Raw genomic sequence first — 17,164 nt, 5'->3', positions numbered from 1 at the left:
ATATTTTAACCCTGTTGTCCATATTTTGGCACATCTACTAAGAAACTGAAACAAGGCTCAGTGAGGTATTTCTGTTCCAAAAGGGCCTGGTTTTGCACCGTGTGGAGCATGGCAGGGTATTGGTTGTTACCTTTTAAAGTGATATTTCACTGACTACTTCTGCATTTCAGTATTGCGTGCCACCCCTGCTGCCACCGTGGACACAAAGAGTATACAAGCAGATCAAGAGACAGATTTGCCCCACTCTGTCTCTCTTTCTCTCTTCCAAGCTCAACCATAATCCAATCAAATGGTAAAACCAGGCAGTGCTGATTTAATATAAATCAAAGTTATGTTAGTGCACTGCCTATTTTTCTCCTAAAATGTTTTCAGAAACATACTTTAATTCTCTGTTTTTCCTTTGTGTTATTGTGAGAGTTTGTGAACGGGAAATAGGCACCATATGGCTTCCTGCACAGTGAAAACGGAAGCCGAAAAAAACTGAGATTAAATGGTAAAACTAAGTAGCGCTGGTCATATACAAACCAAGAATCCGTTACTGCATTGTCTACATTCAAATAATGCATCATTAATGCTCGCACTGGGAGATAGATTCAAACATGAGATTTTTTTTATTTAGTTTTTTTATACCAAATTCCCTCTTTGATGTCATAATATTGTAAGAATGACTATTGGTACTTGGAAGAAATATTAACACAATTTCATTTTTGATCAGTAATCATTAGTAAAGTAGATATAATGACTAAGTAGGTAAAGGCAAGTATTAAAACCAGTAGAACTGTCTGGTAGGTTGAGAAAAGTATTTCACTTTACTGAAATGCAACCTAAGTTTAGGAAAAAACACCATTTATTCCATATCACGAAATAACAAAATTCAATCTCTAAGGTGATATATAGTCTCATGTCTTGATAAGATATAATATCTTTTTATTGCCCAGCCCTAATACCCATCCCTAGTATTGACTGACTTATTACTGATATACTGTAAATGCCAAGTATTAGTCTATGCAGCAGTTTCCACTTCTGTGGTTCAAATTTCAGTGACATCCCTTTTGGTTACATTTGGGTCACAAATTGTGCCTCTGATGTTCTCATCCATTTGTTTCAAGTAACAGATCTGTAACTGTTCTCATCTCACTGTTCACTGACTCGTTACACCTCTTGATCCACAGCAATTGTGCTCCTGTCTTGGGCTACAGAGTATAGCAGATAAGGGGGTATGTTTGTGCAGAGGGAGAGACAGATAGAGGGAAGGTGATAGTGAGACAAAGCAAGGAGATAGTATAGGCTGCCGCCTGCCGCTGTCTATTCTCCTCAATGTCAGAGTTCTCCTTCTCTTCCGAGGCTTAGCACCCGCCTAGCATCACCCTATCTGTTTATACAGAGGCTAATAGGAAGCCTGGTCTTTATCCCCACACTGCGGCTCAACATAATGGAATAGAGAGACATAATGCTGCTCGAGTCAAACAGTCAGCGGAGGCCTTTAAATTGCTTCCAATCCCCTTAACAAATCTGATGGAGAGGCTATGAATAACTCAAGGACTGCTCATCTCCCCACGCTCGGCTTCTCTTCTCCTCTCCTCTCCGTCTAAACCTGAGTATCAACTTGGATTAACTCACTCTACTTGACTTTTTTTTTTAAATTAGCAAGTATCAGTTTACATTACCAGAATGATCTATTGGAAGTCCATCTTACATTCCAGTTTGACAGCCTCAAACTGACATCACTTGCTTGTAGAGAATATTGTGATAGAAAATCAGAGAAAAAAAAGTTTGCCCAGGAAGTTTAATCTTCTTCTTGAATGGATACCAAGAACAAATAATTGACTGCAGTCTCCCTTCTGGTGAGCTGTCTTGTATTAATGACTTGGGTCTGATGAAGAGCACCCTTTAAGATTCATTTCTCCTTTAAGGGAGGTGTGTCTTTCTGTCATGCTCACCCCTTCATTGGGTAGTCTAAATTATCTTCCAACAATCCACTGAAATGGGGTTGTGCCACATATCTAGAGTGTTGAGATCTGATGTTTTATTTTAAATTAGAAGAGTAAAGAGCTGAAAAAAAACAGATATATTTACCCCTGCACAACTGAAAATATTTCATCTATAGAGTTTTGGTAGAATTCAATAAGTGTTTTAAAGTTAAAATCTCACTGCACATTTGCAGCCTGTTGCATCATCTGTAACTTCAAACACACATTAGTCAGAATTACCCTATAATTTTGCAAAAACATTGTACCATACAGTTTACCAACAATGTGGAGTCGAGAGTCAAGACTGAACACCGAATATAGGCCTCCCCTGAGCAGTTAGACGTTGTTCCTTATGAACTGTTGCCCTGTTGGGATGGTTAGAAAAAAATTAGAGAGATTTGAGAGCAAGTGGGAAGGAAGGTTTGTGCTTGTGTTATAAAGCAAAGACCCCTTCCACTGTGACTGCCTAGCATTGCTTACATACATAAACAGCTGTGCTAACTTTAGCATTGGGTTTAGCTAAGTTTGTAACCTATATGCCTATTCACCATCTGAGTGTTGATATTTCACCTAACATTGGTCTTCCTGGCTAGATTGTGTTTTGTTTTTTAATAGTAGAGTTCAGGGAAGAGGATGAGTTTTTTTTCCCCATCATCCTCTATCTCCCCTGCTTTCATGTGTGGCTACTTTCTTCTGGCTATGACACATGTAGCTGTTATCTCATTGGTCGGGCTTTGAAAGGTAAGCAGCAAAAGAGGTCAATGTTTACTTAATGGGAACTGTAAGTGCAGCACTAGTTTGAAATTTCGAGCAGATAACCACAAAGGGTTAAGTTTCCCTCTAATTTGCTGCCACCCAAGTGGCCACCGCCAGTGCTGAAAAATGACGCCAACGCAGTAGTGCCAGAAATTGCAGTTTCTCTAAAGGCCAAGTGAAGCCGGCACCAAAAGTGAGTTAATCTCCATAGTCCTGCATGTTAAAATGCACAACTTTACAGCAGAAATATATATGTTTACAGCCTGGTACAATATGAAGATTTTGGTATTTAATTTCCCCATCCTGACAACTGTGTGGGAGGAGAATTTTTATATAACCCATCCATTTACATTATTATTAAGGCTTAAAGTTGCACAGACTTAAGGGCAGGGCTGCTTTGAGTGACAGGCTGTCTGCGAGGCATCACCATGATCTGTGAGTCAGTTCCACCCCTCACTCCTCCACAGCTTCCGCCTCATCCAAATATGGTCACTTCGTGCTCCAAAAATCTAAGATGGCTTCGGCCAAACTCAGAGCTTCAAAACAGGAGTTCACAAACTAATGGGTGATGTCACGGCATCCATATGCATTATTATATACAGTCTATGATGCCACTGCTTTTCCCATAGGAAAACCATGGTATAGCCAGCACAGAGCAGTTTTACAACTAGTCATGTGTGGGTGGCTTTAGGCCAGACTTTTACTTTACATTTATAATGATACTGATGTGCACACCTATTATTGAGCTGTACAGTTGCCATTACTTACATTACATTCAAACATATAATGAACTATTATGGAGGTACAACAAGCTGCAGATCTGTAGAGTGTGTAAGTGAAGCATAACTTCTCTTTGCTGTTTGGCTCACGCTATCATTAAATAAAACACATTCACCACTATTACTCTCATGTGGTTGCAGATGTTTATTCCCCGTGTGGCACATTGCACATTATGGTGCCAACTTGCGTCCAACAAACAGCAAACACCTGCCCCTTACCTGTTCAAGCTCATCTGTGTCCTGCTGTAATGGAAACAGCATAGAGCCAATTAAACCTTTGTGCAGCATGCTGATATTTGTTCCAACACAAACAGCACTGAGACCTGCAGCACGCTGGTCTGTGCAACTGTTCACCTGGTTGTGTTGTTTGTTTTAATATACTTAAGCAATGACAATGGTTGCTCTTAACACCCAGTTATTGGCAACAAACACTTTGCAATTATTCTGTTAGTGTGAAAGGACTGTCTGATTGTAGATGATGGGCTGGATTTACAACCCTGTGACAAAGAAATTCACATGCAGATGCACAAACAGATATTTAAATCAGCCATGCAGTGTGGGGGCGGCTGTACGTGTGTTTATGCAGCATGCTCATCATGTACTCATTCAGCGGGGTGTGACAGTGTGCTTCTTGAAGTGTCATTGGGAAGAGACAATTTGACAAAACAGAAAAAGCTAAGAGAGCAGAGGAACGCAGAGGGAATAATCAAGTGATTATAGATTGCCTCTCGTGCAATTAAAGGATTAGTACGCTTTTGCTTTGTAGTGATGTCCTTTGTAAGCCTGTACTTTTGTATTTACAAACACCTTGAAAACAGGATGGCCTAAGCATCTGGTTTCTATCTCTCTGTCTCCCTCTACCATGTGTCTTTTCGATGCCTAGCGTAGCCGTTGCTCCAGCCTTCACAGTTAGCATGTCTTTAATTATCCGGCAACATGACATACCACTTAGAGCTCTGAATCCCTGTTGCTGTTACGCAACCCTACCCTCCCACACACAAACACATTTATATACCTCAATTATGTATGCATCTTTCCCAAGTGGTGAAGTATGACAGCTCTACTAGCTTGTGCTTTGAATGTGTGTACGCACAGATAGTGCAGAGTGCCAGGATCTGTGGTGCTGTTGAATCATTTCAGACTTTGCCATCTGTAGTTAAGTTGTTGTTAACCTGCAGGTGGTAAATAAAACTAAATGTGTGACACAGCATTAGGGACAAATAAAACACTTGATAATATATATTTTTAAATATACATGTGTTATAGCATTTGATGACATCATTGGCAACACTGCAATATCACCAATATACACCACCAATCAAAACACAGTTACAAAAAAACATTGAAAGATGCCAGAAATGTTAGACTCTACCTTGACACACACGTCTCTATTCCCAATCCACGCTCTCATCAAAGCCACCAGACTCCATTGACAAAAACAGCAATTACCCTCGCTGAACACGGGGGCTGCTGGTTTCCTCCCTGCCTCAATAAATTAGTTACTTTGTGTTATTGAGTGACTTTGGTGAATCGGAACTAACCGTTATCAATGCCAAAGTCACTCATTAAGACAAACAAACAGTTAAAATACTGTTTTTCTTAATGGAGTCTGGCTATAAGAAAGCCATAGAATGGCTCCATTTATTCCTTAGAAATCACTGTCTGACATTAAGGAGTGAAAATGTTCTCAATATAGCATAAACTGATACTTATATTGATTTTTATTTTTTTTATTTTTTTCTAAGAGACGTTTCGTTGCTGACCCCTCCACAGCAGTAGATAGCTTCACTTTCATGTCCAACCCCAGCCTATGTTGACTGACCATAGGTAATATACTTTAGACAGTAGACAGCAAAGCAAAGAAGCTAAGGATAAAACAATTTTGCCATATTTTGGACTAATGGCAGTGTGAATGCAGCCCTAAAATAATGCCAATTAAATTGCATCAAAGGAATATATTGGAAGGAATAATCAAGGCAACACAGCTCATGTTTAAAGCCCTACTGACTGTTCACAACACTACAGCAGCGTCCCCGCTCTTCTTTCTCTACTGAGCCATGGTTTGATGGGATTAGCAGGCTTTGATGGTCGTGTTGGTCACTTCCAATCATACAGGTCTAACAGGATTACTAGTAGCTTGTCATGATACTGGGACAGCAACAGCGTTTGTTTGATGTCACCAGTGTGACCTCACAATCACCTCTTGACCAAAAGTCCTGTAGGTGTCAGTCAGAACTGCTGGCCGTTCTGTAATTATCAAACTTTGTCTTGTCAGAGGCAGAAAAGGTGGAAAAATGTGTCCTTTTGTTTCAGTGGTAGTGTGTGGGGAAAAGTAAAAATAAAAATCTCTGCCTCTGGTTGGGGACTGGGTGGCCTGGGTTTCAAGTGCAATTGGAGCATGTCCTCAATAAAGTGAAGTGGTCACAAATGTGATAGGTGATCAGTAAGTAAGGTTCTTTCCTGAGCCTCTAGAAATGCCATAAAGGTGCTTCAGGTATGCGTCCACACCCGCCCAGATGATTTGTTCTAAGGCTATGTGACCTTGCCTCCAGTGTCTTCAAAGAGTTCTCTACAAATTCAGCATTATACTAGTGTAATGTCAGAGTCACAATCGACAAGGTTTTTTAAATTCATTTGGGTTTGTTTTTTTAAAGCGAGCAGTACTGCTTTGTGTAATTTGTAGTGCCAGGAGCAGCTAATGTAGACTCAAGCAGAGATGGGCGGGCATCAGAGGTCTAGTAACTCCAAACCCCCAGATGCAGTGACATCATTTGAGGCAAATAAGTGAACTTTGGGCAGCCTCCTCTGGAGCCACAGAAAGCTTAATACAACATTTTCACATAAGCAGTGCATTTTAAAAAAAAAAAATAGTAGCTTACAGAGTAGTTGCCCTGTTAAAATGTAAGTAATTGAATTAATTTTAAGCCATGCATCGTACTACCGTTGATTACAACAACAAAACAAATGTTTTAAACTAGACAGGCTTGTTGACAACATTTTCCCTGCTGGTAAACAAGCGTTACTCTCTACAGTAATGTTAGGGCCCTTTCCTGATTTCAGAAGAAAAATATTGCTGTATTTTTAGCACTGAAAGCCTCTCTTGTCTGACATTATTGCCATATGCTTGATTGGCAGACGAGAGGCAGATCAAATTCAAACAAGCGAACCAATCGAACACAGCACTTAAATGAATGTCTGGATTTAGAGACAGCTCCTTGTAAACTAACCTGCTTGATGGTGTCACATTCAAATCTGCAGCAGCTTTGCAGTCCTGTGTTGTCTGGAGATATTGCATTCAAGGAATTCCTGTATGGCAAAAAGGTGCAAAGCAACAGAATGAATGTTATACTCTACATATAAGCTTTTTACTGACAATTATATTTTTGGATGTAACCCCTTTCTAATCACCATTATTTTGACAAGTAAATGTAATTTAATTACATAATTTTTCAAAGTGTTTGCTCTTACGACAAGTTCAGTTTTAATTTGTTATTCAATTCTATAAAAAGGGAATTTTCTGTCTTGATTGAACGCTGTGCGTGCCAATCCTTGCGCTTGCATTCAATGGAGCTGCTGGCGATTGGTTGGAAAAGTGTTTTGGCCGGAACTCCCCCACCGCAGATATCGCTACTGCGCAGACTCTGGCTCCAAACGACTTCACGAGCACAAGACGGCAGCGCCTGTATCTCGGATATTTTAGCTTCACTTAGGCAAAGTGGGGATAAATGGGGGTGTGTCGTCCATCTTTAGTTGTTTCATCAAAGTTGATGAAAACATAAAGCTGAGCTATTCGTAAATAATACAAGAGACTGACTGCAAATGACTTGTTTATCTTTAATTATGAAGAAGTAGTTAAAGGACTAAGTTTAAACAACAATCATATTACAAAAAATATGGTTAAATATTTGTGTATTTATGTATGAGGATTTTGTGGATGACTGAAAAAGCTTCCAGAAGAACCGAAAATAAAAATACTGAATATATAAATATTAGTATGCTTTAGTGTGCTTTACTGTGGTGAGCACATTAATATAAGTCAGAAACTGAGCTGCAAAAATTAAACTGGGGAAAAACAGGGCAATACAAAGGAACTACTTAATTACACAAAAGACTTTCACTTAGGATCCACTCTGTTTCTGTTCTGTTTGATTTCTCTCTACTCTGCTTTGTTCTGTTCCTCTTTATAATATCTCTTTTAACTTAAATGAGTCCCTAAAAGGCTCTTGGCGGCCCAGTAAAAGTCCCTGGAACAGTAAAACTGTGTTAAAGTGAGTGATGGTGGCAGCAGTTAGGTTTATATTGCTAGCTAGCAGCTCTTTATGAGACTGTGTAGAATACTTTCTGGCAGGGGCTGCAAGGAAGGGAGGGCAGAGTGGATAAGGACAATGCACTAAAGAGGATATGTCACACGGATCCCATTAAGATTACCTTATTGCTCAGTTTACCAAAGGGAATTGGCTTTTTTGTGTGTGCATATTCCCCTTGACAGACTCCTACAAATGCATTCCCTCTCAGGACAGATCACAGAGCAGGGTCATTTGTGGTGCAGTGTCCAAGGAGAGAGCAGCTTGAAGTTTAGTGTCCTGCTCAAGGGTGCTTTCCACTTTTAAGTTATCAGTTTACGCCCCCATTACACTGCCTGTCAGAGGCGAGAACCAAACCGACAAAGAGAAGTTTAAAGGGCCGTTTCAAGTTGGACTGGCATTTCGAGAAGAGGAAGACAAATTAGTGGAGAAAAGCGTTTGGCAGCGAACTTGGCTTAAAAAAAGGAGAGTGGTGAGATGAGAAGCACAGAGAGGAAGTGCCCCCACAGCGAGAATGTTAAGTGTTTACAAGATGAACATCTCTTCATGCATCCCTCTGCTCCTCCATCTGCCCCATGCCTCTCATGCTGACACAACGCCATCGCACCTAATCAGCCAATCACGGCTGGATCCTCTCTAAGAGGCCTGATTGGCTGATTAACCAAGCTCATCAACACACCACCCGGTGTGACTTCAGACACACACAGTAACACGGGTAAGCACATCCACAGTTTGCAAATTACAGAGCGTAGCCTGTAGTGTGTGTGTGTGTGTGTGTTCGTGTGTGTTCGTGTTTGTGTGTGTGTTTGTGTGTGTGTATGTGCGTGTGTATGTGTGTGTCTGTGCACATATGCATAATATATGCATGCATTTGTTATCTTCTCTGCATTTGTGAGTCTGTGTGGGCAACATGTCTGCAAGTCCACAAAGTTTTCAACATTGAAAGTTGAGCTGTTTCACCACCTTAAGCGCCTTAAAGTGGCTTAACTTGGCATTTGAATCTTAAATATTGTTTGAGATGGCTCTGTGTGCTCATATGTGTTTGTGTGTGTGTGTGTGTGTGTGTTGTGGATGGAAGATGGGTAGGTGGGGTATGGGGTGGTAGTAAGAAAGAAATTACAACCCTCTTTTACACAAACTGCCCAACAGCTGTAGTTATGTTCATAACCACCATCTTTTCCTGTGAGTGAACACAATGGCATAGAGCAGTTTGGGAACATAATAATTGATACAGCGTATAATACAGGGTTCCCTAAAGATGTATTTATTTGGGATGGCTTGCCACGATAAAGACATCTGCTGCCGCAAACAGATTTTTCTGTTTCTGGAGCTGAACTGTTCATTAGGAGCGCTATTAAAATATATAAACTGTTCACTGCACCACCCTCTTTGATCACAGAGCGTACTCTGGGCACAGATGAAGCAGCAGAACACCAGGGGCATTGAAAATAAAATGTAACCATCCATTGTGCTGGTCCTAAAGTTTGTGTTAGCAGCAGCTGCTTCTCTCATCCATCAATCCGATCTGCTCAGCGCTGAACTAATTTACAGATCAATTATCCATCCCGCAAGTCACAAACTGCTGCTGAGGAAAAAAGAACTCAGGGAAAGCTCAGGCTGTGCTCCGTTCACAGACTCGCTAAAACCCCAGAATTTAGAAAGGGGACACAGAATGATGCAGAGGGATACATGTATTGAAAAAAACCTTCTCTGTCATGATCACAACTGTGAAACATATGCTCTTATTTTGTGGTAAACACTGTAATATTATAATTATTTTAATAGCTGAAAAATAAACCACAAATGCATATATAGTGTAATCTGTATCTGGTATTATTCTAGAAAACACATCAAAACAAAATTTATACACAGTAAACTGTAAAACCAAATTAGTTTATAAAAAAATAAAAAGTAGAAAACCTAGATTTAAAAATACCTGTAGACCTTCCTGGAGAGTAGAGCTGTTCTTGAGAAAGCTCTTTTACTCTGCTTATTCTTCCTGGGTTCTGGCTCGAGATGACTGCAGTGAAATCCTGGGATAACATTTGAGAGTACAAGCAGGGCACTGGTAGACAAACGCTTTTTAGTCGTGTTTGACATGGAGCCAATGAAAGAGAGTCATTCAGTTTCATTTTTAAATTCTATTATATTCCATCTTTTTCACTTTTCGTCACACTGCGGCATTTTGAACTTGCTGCTGCAGTGGCCAAAGCAGTACTAACACTGGTAATGTACAGGATTTCCACAGTAGCCTTTGTCATTACACACAACCTTTACTCTTCCTGTCTTCCCTCCATCCATTCCCCATTCCATTATCATTAATATTTTCCCATGCACAGCACGGCAACACATGGAGTATAGCAGGGCCCTAAGGCAGATCAATGCCAATATTTATTTCATGTCCAATTACTGGGGCAGAACCACAGACCGGAGAACGCAGCGATGAAAGTAAACGTCCTCTCACAGAGAGGCACACACAGAAACCACATTAGAAGTGCAGCCTGCAGCCTAAGCTCCAAGAGCAAGGAATATGAGTACAAGCGCAGGTTATAGGATTCCAATAGAGCGAGCTACAGGCATTACCAGGAGGTGAAGCCTCCAGAAAGCTGAGCGAAATCCTGTTGCTTTCAGTGGGAGATCCCCCCCACTACTCTTTTTCCTTCTCTTCACCTGTTTTTTTCTACCACTTTAAGAAGCCAATTCATCCTTATCGTTTCAGAAATCCCACCTGTATATTGAAGAGTCACTGCCTGTCAGTGCCACAGTCAAAGAGAATGGCCAAAATATATCAAAGTTTTCTTACTAAACCAAGCTCTGAAAAGTTGACGTTTTCAAAACAATGTTGTTCTTTTTCTTCTTTTTTTTCTTTTAACCTGGAAGCTGAAAGAATGTGAAGATGATGTTTTCAATAGCCTAGTCCTACTATTTAAAGGTAGCCATCACGTCACCACACATGATGTTGACAGGTATTATAGCCAACTCTTGTCTTGTGCCAGCAGTAGTGGACATGCACCGAAAGCCATTTTTTCCATCACTGAAATAAAAAAAGACGCAATATATCAATTCAGTTATGTTTATTTGTATTTTTTTTCTACCAAAATACATTTCTTGCCATCACATAATGTAAAAAAATAAATACAGAAGCTCCTGAACATGCTTATTATCACTTGTATTAAAGGTCCCATACTATTTCTTTGTCATTTCTGAAAAATTTACACTTTAACCCCTGATATATAATCTTGCCATACCTGGGAATGCTGTGAAATGATAATATAGTTTCCTGGTATCAATTGATTGTGTAAAGTTTTCCTGACATTCTTCAGCTAAAGTCTTGTGGCTTGTTTTGTGTACAAAATGACAGCTTGAATGTGAATTGGATGTTGGGTCAGTTAGATTGATTTGCTATGGAGGGTGTGGGAGGGCATGGCCGGTATAGTTGTGACATCACAGGCTTATGGTAGTCCTGGCGGCTTGTTTAAAGGTAAACTCTATGATACAGGCTGCATGCATTTCTCAGGGGAATGAGAGTTTTGATACGTTCACAGTTTTTATTTAGCATCGCAGCCTGCTTTATGAAAAAGACACAACTATTTCTTTCAACAATATACGACCTTTAATAATTCTCCTGTGTAAACAAGGCAACATTAGCAATCTAAGCAATTACTGACTTTTTATTGATCTGTTCTTTTTTCATGATCAATTAATCAAGTCCATAAGGGTTCACAGCCAGCGCACAGTGTAAATTTTTATTGCTGTCATTTCCACTAATTTACAGCATTTTCTTCATCACCAATCAATAGTCCCTACTCCATGTTAGATTGTGATTGCCAGATAAACTCGTGTATCACTTAATAACTTTCTCCCTGCCTTCTGTCTCGCTCTCCTCCACACTCCAGATTTGTTCCTCACAACTGATGGGCCCAAGTTTGAGACCTGGATCAGCAAGGTAAGGAGCTTTTTTTGGACTTTGTTTTTCCTCTCCCAACTTTTCTTTCCACTGCCTGCGTTTTTAGGAGTCAAGTTCAGTCAGGGCAGCCATGACTGTGTTACTGTAGCAGTGCTGAAGGGGTGATCACTGTGGGGTAAATGTATTCAACTAATTAGGTTGTAGGTTTTATGGCTGTTAGTCCTCATATACTCTCTCTTGTACTAACATACACTACTATCTCAATATAACAGGGTTCCAGTGTAAAGTTTGTAAAATTGCAGAAGTATGACTGCAGCAGTTGCTGTCATTTTGATTGATCTGTCGTCCTTAAGGACAAATACAACACATCTTTGATTCTACAAATGCCCTTCACAACTTTCCACAATTCCCTAGTGATGCTCAAAATTGTTTATTCCGTTGAACCAACAGTCACAATCACCAAAAGTTCATTTGTAAAATATACAGAGGGGAGCGAAACACTTGATTTGAGAGGCGTTCAAGGAAGAGGCACTTAAGCTGAAATTCTAGGGTTTTGTTGCTCTTCAGTGCAGAAACAGTTAATCAGTTATAAAAACATTTACCGCAGAATCTGTTTCCGTATTCTCCAGTTGATCGTCTCTGCAGTGCAAAATATTCAAACAGATGTGTTTGAAGTTGTGAGTAGGTTAAACTGTGTAAACTCTAAAAACTGTCAGTGATGATTATCACTGATCTATTTCCCAGCTGGTGTGTCACAGTCCAATAGTGGATCATGGGTCCACTCTGAGTGAACTCAGTTAAGGGACTGTAGCGTTCTTCCCTGAGTCTCAGATCCTCGTAGCAGCGACTGAGAAGTTAGCTGAACAAAAAATGACAGTGGATATTAGACTTAGTTTCAGCTACAATAAAAACAGAAAAAAATTTCTTCTCTATATAATTTTCAACACTTATTTGTTGTATTGCTATGTTTTTTATCAGTCCTGTTTACAGTTAATTAAAGGCCAGATATGCCTGAATTAGCTGTAGCTGCTGTTGCGCTGCTTTTAATACATACATCAATACATGTTAATACACATTTTATTTGGATTTTTAGGCTTTAATTCCAATTTGTGAAATGAAATCGGGGGGGTAGCATAGTGTTAAGCACTGTCTACCAGTCCACTGACAGGCAGAATTGAGGGACATAAACGTAAAAGTGTAATTGGTCTATGTGTGACCTAAAGTCTAAGAGAAAGTTTGTACTCTGCAATTTGGTAACTGGATTAGAACCACATCAAATATCTGTTGCATGAATTTTATTACCTGGAATAAAATGACCAGTTTCTTACCTTACATAATAGACTTTTAAAGTGCATGTTTACAGTTTCCTGGTCTCATTGACTGTTCGCTAGTAACTAGGCATCTTCAATGTGGTCCATTAGAGGCATGTTCTGTGTGCCTCACTATGAACTAAGTCCAGTTTGTTCACCAATAGAAAGGCCATGTGTGTAAATACAACCAAATGTAGTTATGAGAGAGTGATGATCCACACACCTCCCCTCTGCTTGTTTCCTCAACGCAGCAAACGGATCTGCAAAGCTTTGGTGGGCTTGGAGGTGCAGGATTTTTAGCACTGCTGCAGGACTAGTTAATATTCTGAGAGAGCAGAGAGGGGAGACCAAGGCTCTGGGTTTTTGTCGAAAGGGCCTATTTGAAATTCAGCAGGTCGAGGCACAAGCCGAACAGTAGTCTATCTTATCACAGAGAGGGGGAATAGGAGAAAGGAAAGGGAGGAGGTAAGGAAGAAGAGAGAAACAGAGAGAGATTGAGGGATTTGGCAGACACAGAATGTGTGCCGAGGGTAGAGACTAGAGAGACACCATGCAGGAGCAAAACAGCAAATAAAATGCTTTACCAAAAAGAAATACTAGTGGGATGGGTGACGGATGGTAGGAATGTTGATCAGGTGAGAGCATGATGAAAGAGATTTTTTCAGCGCAGGAGCATGAAGATCGTTTTGATTTTTGATATTTTTTAAACCTGTGACTAGGATGTGTTTTCAGCCCTTTTTGTTGTTGATCCTCTTGTTAGTGAGAAGGATTTTTTTCAAAAACATGTTAGGAAAGTTAGGCCCATAGGCCAAGGGAAATTGATGTCTCAGTCTGTGGGTCAATTGGGCGAACACTTCAGGCTAAAATCTCTCAAAAGCTATTCGATGAAGTGCCATGAAATTTTGTACAGGTATCGTCATCCCCAGAGGATGGGTTCTACAGACTTTGGTGATCCCCTCACTTTTCTGTCTACACCACAATAGGGCTGACTTTTTTTTTTTTTTAAATTGAAATCCCTCAACAACTTTTGGATGGATTGCCATGAGATATGGAGCAGACCATCAGGCTCCCCAGAGAATGAGTACTTTCCAACTTTTATCTTCTGTCTACTTCTTTTCATCTAGCACCATGTTCAACTCAAAATTTTTGTCTATCTAATACTTTGGTGTATGACCAAATACTTCCCATCAGCCTCAGCCTACTTCGTGATGATTGCCAATATGCAAATATTAGCATTCTGACGGTGTAAACTAAGTCGAAAAATCAATACCTGCCAAAAATCAGAATGCTAGCATTATCACTGTGACCATGTTAGCATGCTAGCATTAGCATTAAGCTCTTAGCACCAGCATGGCTCTGAACATAATGTCTAGTGTAATTAAGCAATATTAATATTATCAAAATAAAATACTTTCTGCCACTGTTATCTCCATGAAAATACATGTGGTTTGACTAATAACTGGATAACAATCAGTCATATCAGTAGACTCCTATGCAATGAAACCTTAGCAAGCAGGCCGACCAAAACAGCCTAGCAACAGAGGAAAATTTCTAGTCCATTTAGCTAACGTAATGCTTTGTAGAGATAGTGGGATTTCCCAAACTGAATAAATACCTCACACATAAACACAAAACCACCTTACTAGCTCAATCTTGTTGTAACTAAAATATCTCCTGAAATAAAGAATTTTTCCATGCACAGATTTAGCCACTATGTCTGTTAATTTTACGTTTGCTATTTTTAAAATGTTACCATGTCATCGACTCAGTGGCACTGCTGATGTGATCCAAACTTTTCCATGAGTTAACTCAAGACGGAGCATTATAAAGTCCAAATTTATTGAAAAAAGATATGTACATTCACATGTAGATTCACAACATGTTTTTTTATATAATGAAATGCTCTGCTTTGATTCATATTTCAAAAACAACAATTTCTCTGCAGTTTCAAAACTGGCTTGCTGCATACAAGAGAGGCATCACCTTTATTAACTGCGTGATCTAGCAGCAATCTGACAGCACCATAAATTATATTTACTAAAGGAAGGTCTCATCAAAACGAAACATTTTGTATCAATATTGCAGTCTACTGGTTTTTGATTCAACTGTGGAGTAACATTTTAAGTGATGAGGAAGGTGTGCTGTCATGCTGATTTGATTTTGTTCTAAATGTCTAGTTGACCAATCCGATTGCTTAATCGAATCTTCTTGTTGTTTAATAGTTTTTGATAAAAAGACATAAGTCACTACTTGAATTAAAAAAACATCATGAATCATGTATCTGGTGCTTGTCTGACAGTAAAATGATGTAGATGTGAATCTCAATGCAAACTAAGATTTTCTTAACATTCTCTATTATGAAAAGAATAAATTTGCAGCCTTGGCAGTAGTCTCCGCTTTCAGAATGCTAATGTTGTTTCAGCCATAAGCCTTTGTTTATTTGCCATAAAACAAAGTAGAAAATGTGGAATTAGCATGTCAATGACAATTAGAGTGGTGCTTTGCCTCAGTAAAAATAGGAAGTCATTTGACATCAAAGGTTTGCTTTATCTGTGCAAGGAAACAGAGGTTATCTCCTTAAACTTACAACAAGCCCACTACAAAGTGTGTTATAATTTGGATAGTGGATCTAGATGTTTTCCTACCCTGACTCAGTGTGAAGCATTCTTTTGTTTGCTTTGTGTCATTAATTCACTGCAATTAATTCATCATTCTATCTTTTATAGTTCTTCTCTTTGTGGGAGGGTCAATATCTTATTTAGCGTATCTTGACATTCAGCTGAGTGTGCCAACTGCCAATTGATTGATAAAGATTCATTGTTTGATAAAGTAGATCTTTTAAATCCTGCAGGGACAGTATGTGGAGCAAAGGTTTTGGGAGCAAGACAAATTGAACACATGCACTCTGTGACAGACAGAGTGAGCTTTTCTTTGTCAGGAAAAATCAGGTCCTCTGCAGTTTACCTGCATCACTCTTTCTCAGTCTCTCCTTCAGCTCATGATGAAGCCAAACCCCTTCCTTTCACCCTGCCAAATTTCTCAGTACTTTCTCTGTTCCTGTTTCCTTACATGTACATACAAGTGCTCACATCTAAAGACACTTGAATAAATTCCAAAATGCTGTTGGTCCAAAGGTACATGACATATACATGGCCATGGTAGCGCACGCATATACTCGTGCACATATACACAAATACATTTTCCAGCATCCTCAGAGCATTAGACCCCTGTTAATCCTGTCACGGTATTCGGTTCAATGCCGCTGCATCTCTCGGTCACAGGCCAGCACGCTCCTCTTTCTCCAGCACTCTGTTTTAATTACTTTTCTCTGTTTTCTCTCCCCCTAAGTCTCCTTCCATCCCTCCCCATTCCTCTGTTTTCATGCGATTACACAAGAGAGGGCAGTCACCGGGGGGGGGGGTGAAAAGAGGTGTTTTCATTGGCCGTTAAGTAGAGCTAAGGGGTTTTAAAGGTCAATTCTACAAAGGCTGATAATATAATAATTTAGTTCATTTTTGAGGGATAAACTGATGCCTCTGGTCACAAATACAAAGTGCACTACAGTCTGACATGGAAACACACATGATATTTAGTCCATTTCTTTATGGTCATACCAAGAATATGCACTTTCAGATCAGCCCACATGCTCTTTATTATAGAAACAGGGTGAGTATGTCTCAGCAAGCATACACTGCAATTATGTCAATTTCTGTGGAAGGACAAAAATCATGTGTGGCCTAAACATTAGTGTATTTTCAAATTTTGCTTCCCTGGACTGTACATTTTCTCTGTTTTTTTCTCTGAAAAACAATGAAATGGCCACCTGCAAAATAGCTCATTTCATGCTAATTTGGCAATGTCATAACTATTACAAATGCTCCCCCGAGCCTTTCAAGCATAATATGCACATAATAGGGTGGTTACATGAGCTTATGTTGGCCTTACCTCATAGAGGGCAACTAAATATCATGACTTTGTTTAAAATGTTTAAATTCAGACATTTTATTTCTTTTATGATCTACTTATATGAGATACTATTGCAGTTTAGCATTCATTTAAAAGAAGTTGAACCTTACCCAACAGAAGCGTTTTTGTGAGTATTCAGGGTGTTCTATTTGACTTTCTTTTACGTGTGTTT

General features: G+C 39.5%; 1 protein-coding gene across 1 annotated transcript in view; it reads left to right on the top strand.

Moving 5' to 3' along the window:
• itfg1 (integrin alpha FG-GAP repeat containing 1) overlaps positions 1-17,164 on the top strand; it is a 192,373-nt gene that overhangs the window by 33,268 nt on the left and 141,941 nt on the right. Inside the window, exon 7 of the mRNA XM_042484273.1 lies at positions 11,706-11,755. Coding sequence (XP_042340207.1) covers positions 11,706-11,755 — 50 coding nt within the window. The remainder of the gene's footprint in view (positions 1-11,705; positions 11,756-17,164) is intronic.

Source organism: Plectropomus leopardus, chromosome 1 (assembly GCF_008729295.1).
Source record: "Plectropomus leopardus isolate mb chromosome 1, YSFRI_Pleo_2.0, whole genome shotgun sequence".
In the NCBI taxonomy this organism is placed as follows: Eukaryota; Metazoa; Chordata; class Actinopteri; order Perciformes; family Serranidae; genus Plectropomus; species Plectropomus leopardus.
This window is presented reverse-complemented; position numbering and strand designations above follow the sequence as displayed.